At 47.6% G+C, this 10,765-nt stretch overlaps 1 protein-coding gene across 1 annotated transcript; it reads left to right on the plus strand.

Moving 5' to 3' along the window:
* The first annotated feature begins 2,842 nt into the window (after positions 1-2,842).
* LOC119371947 (venom serine carboxypeptidase) lies at positions 2,843-10,554 on the plus strand. The gene is made up of 4 exons (XM_049420087.1): positions 2,843-2,874; positions 3,875-4,061; positions 6,731-7,061; positions 9,724-10,554. The coding sequence occupies exons 1-4, from the start codon at positions 2,843-2,845 to the stop codon at positions 10,527-10,529; spliced, it is 1,356 nt and encodes a 451-aa protein (XP_049276044.1). The 3' UTR covers positions 10,530-10,554.
* Positions 10,555-10,765: the final 211 nt, after the last annotated feature.

The raw sequence follows: 10,765 nt of genomic DNA on the forward strand, positions 1-10,765 counted from the left end.
CTGAGATAGAGAGAAAGGTTGCGCGAAAGGCAGGAGGTTAACCAGCAAAAAATTATCCGGTTTGCTACCCTGCACTGGGGAAGGGGTAAGAAATAAGCGGGAACTTAACGTCTGATCCTCAGTAACATTTTTTGGCAGGCTAGTTGGTGGTGCATATAGGTCATAGGTATAACAGCACAAACGTAACAAGACACAGCTTGGACAGCTTGGGCTTGTTGTTAAATAAGTGGAATTATAGCGCACAGACACTTACATAGGGACGGAGTAAGCAAGCCGACACAGGCGCCACGTCGTCGTGCTTACGCCGTCCATGTCTAAGTGCGCTATTAAACTTACTTATACATCTCTGTGCCTTGTTACGTTCGTGCTGTTATACCTATGAACTAACATGAGAGGTTTACACGTACCACAAAAACGACATGATTATGAGCCATGCCGTAGTGGAGGACTCCGGATCATTCTTGAATACCTGGGGTTCTTCATCGTGCGCCTAAATCAATCTAAGTACACCGGCGTTCTTGCACAACAATAATCACCACTTCGTCGCTTATTGCACCTGCCTTTCCTAGCGTTATCGCCGCGCTCCCGGTACTCGAAGGCCGCGAACGGCGGGTACGTTATCAGCGTGACATCTAGCATTCTTGATACGAAAGGGAAATACAAGCAAACCAGGTGACTTTAGCACTGGGGGACGAAAAGACTCTCCAAAAGGTGCTAATTGTCCTTGGAGCGTGTGGAATAAACGAGCGCCCTTAGCGGTGCGACATTCCTTACCTGGTCAAATAAATGGGAAGAAAATCCCGTATATTCTCTCACCTAAGGTGGTTTGTTTATTGGTCGGGATAATTGGCCTATCGGCGATTTGCGATAGTTGTAGCCGTGATAAGTTATCGATCGACGCGCGGCGAGTAGCGAATGCACAATAAGCTTTTCCTGTGTGTATGGATTCAGACACACTTGCCTTAGCAGTACAGCTTACATTCGTCCGTATGCTTAATAACATTTTTCATTTCACAACAGGTATACAGCTACACATGCTTAAGTACCCTGGCAACACTCTCGCCATTGTTGAATGAATGTACTCTGAGTGTAGAAGCTCTCAGTTCATATTACCAATTATTTAATGGTAACTGAAGGATAGTTTCGATAAGCAACTACAAAAGCTTGCATATAGTTATGTGTATTTTACTTAGTACAACGGACCTCTACTTTAACAACAAGGGCCACAACGTTTTACAGACGACATAGCTAAGAGTCTTGCGATATAAACGTGTGAATATTGCACGCATTTAATGAAGGTGTACGGGACAACGACCGGCGCGATAGCATAATTTGTCACCGATCTCCTGAGGTGAAAAGGTGAGGGTTTGCCATCCGCGATGAGTTAGTTTCTCGTGTAATTTCATTTCGATTTGCTTTATCGTTTTCACATTTAAGTTAGACAAAGCAATGATCTTCTTTCTCATGCTTCCTCTGGCTTTATAATTTTTCTTCGTACAGCCGTGACCAAGCTTAAGCACAGCGCGCACGCTCGTCACCGGAATGACAAACCCCACCAGCTCGAAGCGCACTGCAAGTTCTGGATACCTCGGAGCTAGTCCTTGCAAGCCTTCGTTAACATCATGGATTGCAGTCTAGTTAATCTAAGACAGTCGACATCGTGCCGTACTCTGTGACAGTTCGCAGTTTGAAACGTTCTGGGTGCGCGCGGGGAACGCTGCTATTGCATGCGAGCGTATTACTAGTTGTCCTCTCTTTCCTTCTTCCACTCTATTCTTTTAGGGGCGAAGCTCCTTAAGGCGGCACCCGTTCGTCCCTCGTAGTCGTAGTCGTAGTGCGTAACCAGTCTTACGCTTTGACCTCCAAGGTGGTGCCGGTGGGAGATTTTTCCTGTGCGTTGTTGAACAATAAAAAATTCGCAGCGTTAGCTAAAAGCCGACTTCTTCTGTCTCTCATTCCCATTAGCAGCCATTCTTTACCTCCAAGGTAGTGCCTGGTGAGATTTCTCCTGTGCGTGATTAAACAATAAAAATTTTGTTCAAAACGCCGTTGATTGATGAAATAAACCAACGAAAGACGCCAGATATTTTGTAAAAGCAAAACGAAAGAACGCCAGATGTTTCTAAAGCAAAACGAAAAGACGCCAGCTGCTTAACGAAAGACGCCAGATGTTTTCTAAAGCAATGGTTTTCTAAACAATGAAAATTCACAGCGTACATGTAAAATTAAAGTGAGCTGCAAGTCGTCATAACTCATCGAACCTTTAGTATAAACGCGCCCGATCTCACGTCGGTGATGATGTACTGGGCAGAATTCACAGAAGATTCACGGCTTACCGATGAACCTCCGCAGCTTCGCCCACTCATCATCATTCACTCCGTGGATATGCTGTGATCTTTTTCTCCCCCTTCTCCCATGTAGGGTAGCAAACCGGGTTTAAACTGGTTAATCTCAACGCCTTTCCTCTGCCTTTCTTTTTCTCTTCCCTAATTTTCGATTAATACATTTCTTACAGTTTGCGAATCAAAGCTGGTTTTTCATTGGCGTCAGTCTGCCGTTTATGACGCTTGCTAAATGTCTCGTCGCAGCTTTGTTTACCTCACTCGTACGGTATCAGAGAGGCGGCTTTGTAGCGGAGTTGGATATCGACAGCTCGACTCGTCCTCCTACACTTTCCGTATACAGCCTGCATATGTAAAAGCCCCGTACAGGCTGATAAGAAGCTGGGAAGGTCAACGACGAATCCGGGAGCAGCAATCGTACGCGGAATTTGTTGCCACCTCCTACGTAGGCCATCATCGGCCGAAGCGCATCACAGTGCGTATCACTTATCGTGGTCGGCATGACCCAACGCGACACACTACAGTCAATGAAGTCAGTTATAAACCAATATGCACTACGAATCTTTCAGGAAACCAGACTGCCTGACTTTCAGCGACGGATATACGGTCCGCATCATAGGTTCCTTCTAGACTTAATGGAGGAAACACAGCTGCACAATTTTGTGCAATGTGTATTGACGCCGTAGGGTGAACTAACGAAAAAAAAAAGAGCATCAGGTCGATTATTAACTAGACCTTGGGTTTCCTTGCCATTGCCGATGTTGACTTTAAAAATAGCAATTATGTCTAGCGTGTTTAATTAATACATGCCGTTATTTCGCTCATATGAATTGCTGGTGTCGTGGTTACACGCATCCATTGTTATTGTAGAGCCACTGTTCTTTAACACGACCATCATTTGTTTTGCAAATTATGAACAGGTAATATGTTTAAACAACATCTTTGTCTTTCTTCGCTTAGCTCGGGACGTTATGAACTGTTCCAGGGGTGTAGCCGAAATTTATTTCGGGAAGGCGGGGGGGGGGGGGGAGGCGATTAAAGAACCGTATATGTAATTTTGCGCGTGTGTTTTTATGCGTGCCTGTGCATATACACATGCCAAATTAAATAAAAAGAATTCGGGGAGTGGGTGCGGTTAGTACACCATACTCCTCGCCACTTCCCGGATACGCCAAAGAACTGTACTAATCATTATTGTGCTCTCTCCTGCTTGAGCCATATTTTGGTCTGCAGTGTACACACACTAAAAATTAAATAATAAAAAGGAAAATGCAGCTGTATAACACGAGGTAGAGTTTACAACCAGCACAGTGTATACCATTCTGAGAGCGGCGAGAGTTACCGAAGTCTATTTCACGTAGTTTGTGCTAGTTCTGCTTCCGTGGCACAAAGGAATCACACACACACAAAAAAAAATCAAGAAGAAAGCTTCATCCATTCCATCGTACTCATTCAAGGACAGGGAAACGCCCTTAGGGGTGCAAACTTTTTCGTCGCGTACCTATACCGTCATCGTGTTACTCATTGTTCAGGAGCGCAGACGACGCACCTCTCTTCCTGACGCCTTACATCGTGAACGGGAGCGTTGGAGAAGCCCGGACGAGGAGCGAGGTTGAGCTGTTCAAGAGTCACGTAGGGGCGAAGGCGCACTCGGGCTTCGTCACCGTGAATGCGAGCACCGGGAGCAACCTGTTCTTCCTCTACGTCAAGGCTGAAAAGGTATATTCGTCTCGTTGGTGGACACTCGAACGAATGCGTACAGGACTGAAATACGCGTGCGCTGCCTTTTATGCTGCTTCTTTACGCTTAGCTTGAAAGAGGTAATAGAAGCAATTTCAAGGGCTCGTACTGGGGCGATCAAAAGAAACGCGAACAGAGCGGCTGTTCTGCTGGTCGCATTTGTTTTCATTGCGCTCTTACCTTGGTGGTAATATAAAAATTGGGGCAAGTATACGCGCTAGCGGTGCGAAGACTGGAAAGAGCGAAGCTGATGGCCTTGTCTTCCTACTTTCCTTCGTACTCACCCTAACTTTCCCACCTCCTTGCTATACTTTAGTATACATGACTATGCTATGCTTTACCCTTCCCCTCTTCGTTTCCTTTTCCCTCACCATCACTTCCCTTTCCCATCTCTTGCTATACTATACTATACATGGCTATGCTATGCTTTTTTTCTCTCTCTTTCTTTCTATCTCTCTAATTCTTTCTCCTCTCTCTCTCTCTCTCTCTCTCTCTCTCTCTCTCTCTATATATATATATATATATATATATATATATATATATATATATATATATATATATCCTAGGCTCAGCATAATTATGCCTAATCAGGTACAAGTAGGCTTAATTAGATTTAGATCAATTAGGCATAATTAGGCTAAGCTTAATTACGATTACCTCAAGTAGGCTCAAGTTAGGCCTAACTGATATTAATTAGATGTAATTAGGCTTGACTTAACTAAACATGGCGTAATTCTACGCTTAACTACGCTTAACTACGCTTAAACTACGCTTAACTTGGCTCAACCAGGCTTAACTGGTCTTGACTATGCTTAACTTGACTTCGCGAGGTGACGTCATAGCCAGGCGTAGGCTTGGCTAAGCTTATCTTGGCAACACTCAGTGACGTCACAGCTAGGCGTAGTTTTCTGTCCGCACCGCACGGCCCAACGAAAAGCTTAAACGGTTCCGCTGCTAAAAGATGCTAGAGTCGACATTTATTGCATCATGGGTGATTCTGGTGTCTTCTTACTTACAGCCAGTTTACAAGCGTTATAAAAAAAACGAGAACTGCGGAGCAGCGTGTATGTGCCGCAAGGTTCGCATTTATTTTTGTCGTGATAGTACGCAATGATTCACGACATATGACGAGCGAGACGAATCAGGGGATCCAAGGGGTTCTGCTCCTTCAGATCCCTTTTGCTATTAAGAGCAGCATCAATAAACGGACAATACAGCGAAAGAAAGCATAGGCGAAGGATAATGTGACGTTTACTTAATATGTAGAATTAATGAGGCAGACCGAACTAACTGCAAGTGCGAGCCAAATCCACTCCTTGCGTTTGCGGTTGCGGCGTTTTATCACTTGAGAAACCACGGCGTCATCCGGCCGTCCACTAACATCGTTCAGTATTTCTGTTAGCGTACAAAGAGAGTTCTGAAGGAAAAAATTGTAGCGCAAAGCAACACACGGACAGACAGAGAGGACGGGACTGGCGCTAACTTCCAACTGTGTTTATTGATGAGGAACACAAGAACAGCAAGGGCATGACACTCGCGATAATCAGGCAGAAAAGTAAGCGGGAAATTATATCAATGAGGATTGTCAGCAGGAAATAATCAGCTTGGCTTCATTATCTGCTGGTTTTCATTAAGGTTGTGTCGAACAAGGAAACGAGCTCTCAAAATACTCTTCTTTCATTCATTTATGGCGAGGGTCTCGTTCCGGCAGACTTGATGCCCTCAGGTAGTATGCGAGGGCTTATTAGTCAGCTGTCCGCTCGTTAAAGGTTCACGTGCTACGTGACGTCATCTGGCAAAAAGAAAGTGTTCCACACTCGCCGTCATGGCTATACGAGCGGCGCTGACTAACACTTCCATGTTTGCATGCACATAAATACCCGATAAGTGGACGAGGGGACGACCACCGCCGTAGCTCAATTGTTAAGAGCGTTGTGAGTGTAATCCGAACATGGCAGGTTCGGTCCCCGCCGGCGGCAAGTTGTCTTTTCGTCCACTTTAGTTTATTCACATCTATATCACATTTACTACAATACACTTAAAGCAGTACAATTAACATCCCCTATATCTTCCCTGGCTTCATTATCTGCTGGTTTTCATTAATGATGCGCAATGTTGAAATTTGTATTTAGCATGATAATTACTTGAAGTAATTAGCGGTTATAAATTAGTATAACAGGACAATGCCAGGCGGTTTCACTTTTTATTTGATCTTATATGTGCTACTGTTATATAATGAACTTGATGTGGCAGTGCACACGGCACATATAAACAAAATAGGCGTAAACCTCTAGTTGGGTAATTGTTGCCCACTATGGTGTTAGTATGGTCACTAACTCACTAGTGCGGTTACTAACAACTTAGTAACATACACATAGTCTGAGTTAGTAGTATCGACCAGGTAGTGAATTTCACTGCCTTCACCTCTAATACCTGAAAATACTAAGAAGGTAGTGATTTTTGGGACTAGTACTGCTTAGTGATTACTTAGTGAATATGTCTACTTTTTTTGTTAAAGTGTGGACCTTTTTCTTAGAACGGGCGTTGTCTTTGGCGATCGCGACCAATTCTCTATTGGTCAGAGCATGCAACTACTTATTTTCATTTGTCTTATACTTCTTCGCTCGCCCACCCCTTCCCCTAAAAAGAACGGAAGTAGCGATACACCGCTGGTTCTATGGCTCGAAGGCGGCCCCGGCAAGACGGCACTGTTCGGCCAGTTTCTCGAGAGCGGACCGCTGGGCATCGGCGCTGACGGACAGCTGTACCGGCGACGGCCGACGCTCCAGGAGGAAGCGGACGTCATCTACCTCGACCAGCCCGTCGGCGGAGGCTACAGCTTCACGAGGGACCGCCGGGGTTTCGCCCGCACACTGGACGACATCGCCGGCTCGATCGAAGAGTTCCTGAGGCAGTTCCTGGTGCTGTTTCCAGAGAACAGGAATAGGCGGTTCTACGCCGCCGGAGAGTCGTACGGCGGTAAGACGGCGACCGTGATTTGGTCGCCAGATTGCACAATGTCATCGCGAAAAAACGAGAAGGAAGTGAGAGCCTTTTAAAAATTGGGGCCAAGGGCACGCCCACTCTCTCTATAGAGCGGAAGAAAATGAGGCCACGAGTGTCGGGGTGTTGGGGGGGGGGGAGCGGTGGGGACGTGTGCAAAACGTGCTCTGCGGAAGCGGAAGAGCAGCGTCAAATCTTGACGTTCTTCCGCAGCTAATGGTCCTCCTTGGCGCTATTTTCTGCGGCGTGCCGCGAAAGTCGGGCGTTCATTAAAAAGAAAAAGCAAAGAAAGATAACCCTAATCTTTCACGAGCGCGGACTCGCACCCCCCCCCCTTTTTTTTTCACTCTACGGTCACACGACAACATCGTCAAACGCACCTCAGACAATCACGGTAATTAAAAATGTAAAGACCAAACGGAAGGGACGCCGAATAAGGCTGACACTTGCCTGCGTTTGCAGTCAACATGCTGTCCCCTCGTGTGGTGGTGGTCGTGATGTTGCAGCAGGCGGGTTTAGCCTGGCCTACATGGCCGGCACTTGTTCCGCCTGAGCATCTCCTGAATTGTAGGGGTCTGTCACCCCGTGTTGAACAGCCCGGTGTCTCGCAGGAAGACCAACAAAATTCGTTGCATGCTCCTCCTCGTTGCTGCGGGCCCTTCAGGAAAAATGACATCTGCAAATGTCCGGTAAACGTGTCAACCGCTTTGCAAGCTGCGGACCATCGCTGCTCTTGACCTATCAAACTGCGGGCAAAGCCAAATAAAATGTTCAGTGCCGCTGACGTCACCGCAGAAGGCACAAAGCGGGGAAGCGCATCGCCCAGTCTTCAATGACCAAGCCGGGGCGTATGCGGAGTCGGTTTTTATGCGGTACAACAGCATCGCTTGTTCTCGCGAAGGTCCGTAGATTACACATGCTCGATGCGGAAACTTGTGGATCGCCCTGAAGTGATTGCGTATTACATCTTAATTGTTCTGGTAAGTCTTCGGATCTCTTACTTTTGGAAGGCATGTCCGCGCTTTGCGTGCAAGGGTATCAGCCTTTTTGTTGCCTTCCATTCCAACGTGGGATGAGATACACTGACTCTTTATATTTAAAGCTTAGCCGTTAAGCTTTCGACATTAAGCTCTTGCACACAAACGGATAGCTGCGCAGCGGCTTTCTGCATACTCTGCCTTGGCGTGTCATGGTCGGGCCGCCTGGATCGTGTCGCTTCGTCCACAACGGTAGAAAGCGCTGCAATCATCGCGGCTTTGCGAAAATTACGATCCTTTTCTGCATGAAATGTAGTAGCGCTGGCGGACTCAAAGTCGGCTTTACAACGACTGCATCAGGACCTTCACAAGGCAATCGCTGTCTCTCGCGTATTCCGAGAGTGTGGCGTACACTTCATTCAGAGACACAAAATCGTATTTTTTCTCTCGGCGTTCTGGTCCATAATATTAGCATTAACACTATTTCTGCGTTCTGTTCCTTTAAGTGAATGCTTGCAGAGGAGGTAACGCTTTAATGTATACACGCGCCTACCAAGAAAGGTGGGAATTATCATCATAGTCGCAACTTCAGATAACGCGTTCATGCTTTCATTTCCAGTTTATTTCGTCATGTATGTGCAAGGTATGCAGCGTAAAGCCGTAATTATAAGCAGCGATACCTGAGAACTTTCGCCCATTGAAGCATCTCAGAAGTGAAACATCTTGAAGGGCTAGTTGGCACATTCTAGTAAACGAGTGTGAACTGCGCACGAAAATAGTGACACGATAGAACACAAGCAAAACAGATGCGCTCGATCTGCCCGTGTGTCTTCGTTCGCGTTGCCCTTTTCCTAATTGTGCGCTGTTTCGAATCGGTTATTGGAAGTAGAGTTGCCTAATTTTTCCTGTCGGTGTGTGTGTGTGTGGGGGGGGGGGCATCTTAAATCTTAACTGTATATGGAGAGGGCACAGAAAATAACGTCGTTGTTGTGGACACAGTTTAGAAGTTTAACGACCCAACGTCTATTTCAGCAGCATACTGCAACAAAATGCAGTCAGTCGTCGGGGCTGGTTTGGCTAGCGGTACCGGAGGCATCACCCTTGCGTCCTTATGTGTACAAGTCCGAGGAGAGAGGGCGAGAGAATTAAACATTATGTCCTTCACCAGGCTGTTTACTCCCGGAGCTGGGTGGCCACCTCAGTACAAGTGGCCGTGGGCTTGAGCTGATAGCCTAGCCCTGTTCACCAGCTGTAAGTGATCCTCGGGATTGGTGCTTGTCAACTGTGCCTCCCACTTGTCCTCTGCTGGTGTCTGACCGTGTGGTAGACCGGTCAGACACCCTGACCGTGTGGTAGAGTGCGTTCGGCGAGTTGCGAAATTTGCCGTCCCTTCCATATGTTCCAGGATACATCGAATGTAGCAGAGTGCCGCGGAGGTACCTGCCCATTCGAAGTCGCCGCAACATGACGGCTTCTTTGTTTAGTTTGCAGTGTGGTGCTGGTATTTCCGCCCGTTCTTCTTGCAATGTTCTAGAATGTCATGGTAGTTTCGTTTCACGATTTTATATGGTGCTGGATAAAAAAATTCAAAAAATGTAACCACGCATCGTTTCCTGGCATCCGCCTCCTCACCCTCTCCTCCTACTTCTGTTTTGTTCCAGCTCGATCAGCCCTCGGGATCGTGAATCGTCTGCAAACCAACCGAAGCCTTCCGCTGAGAGTCTCCGGAGCGATCCTCGGAGTCCCTTTCGTTGCCCCTCTCCTGGACCTCATGGACTCCTCGGACTACCTGTACAGCACCGGACTGATCGACGCTCGAGGACACCAACTGTTCACCGAGCGCTTCCAGCAGATCAAACTCGCCTCCAAGGTGAACCGCACCATAGCCGCCGCGCTGCTGCTCAAGACGGTGTTCAACGCCAATTTCGACAACGAGCCCAGCCTCTACCAGCAACTCACGGGTTACACGGACCACGGAAGCGTGCTGCGAAGCAAACCGGAACCGCAAACGCTCAAGTTTTACGAGTACGTCACGAGCGACGCCTTCAAGAGGGCCATTCACGTTGCCGGTGCGATGCCGCTGGAAGCCCAGAAGCTGGCGTTGGGACTCAACTTGGCGCAGAGTGACTACTTCACCGACATCAACGACACGTTAGCTAGGGTTCTAGACTCTGACAGAGTACTCCTGTACACGGGACAGATGGACACGGTGTTCCCGGCGGTGAACACCGACCGGTACCTGCGTCGGCTCAAGTGGAGCGGTCAGCGCGACCTGGCGGAGGCCCAACGCGAGACCTGGTACTCGTTCGCAGACGCCAGCAGGCCCGCGGGGTACGTGACTCGAGCCCGGAACCTGACCTACGCGCTGGTCTCACGCGCCGGCCATCACGCCACCTTCGACGAGCCCCAAGCGCTGTTCGACCTCATGTACAGTTTCATACACGGCAGAAAATACAGATCGTCATGAACACGTGTGGCTGTATCTGATCGTTCTATAGTATCCTCTGCAGTGTAATGGCCTTTCATTCTATTGCAAAAAAATGTGACAATTGACAACCACCCGTTGGTAGCATAGCGCCACAAGGACATTCATACGGATTTCCCAGAAAGGAAAGCTTCTTAGTTGAAGAAAAATTCGTCCTGTGCCGGGGATCGAATCCGGGATCAACGCCTTTCAGGGGTGCTCGCTCTACCAATTGACCT

The sequence above is a fragment of the Rhipicephalus sanguineus genome, chromosome 10 (genome assembly GCF_013339695.2).
Source record: "Rhipicephalus sanguineus isolate Rsan-2018 chromosome 10, BIME_Rsan_1.4, whole genome shotgun sequence".
NCBI lineage: Eukaryota > Metazoa > Arthropoda > Arachnida > Ixodida > Ixodidae > Rhipicephalus > Rhipicephalus sanguineus.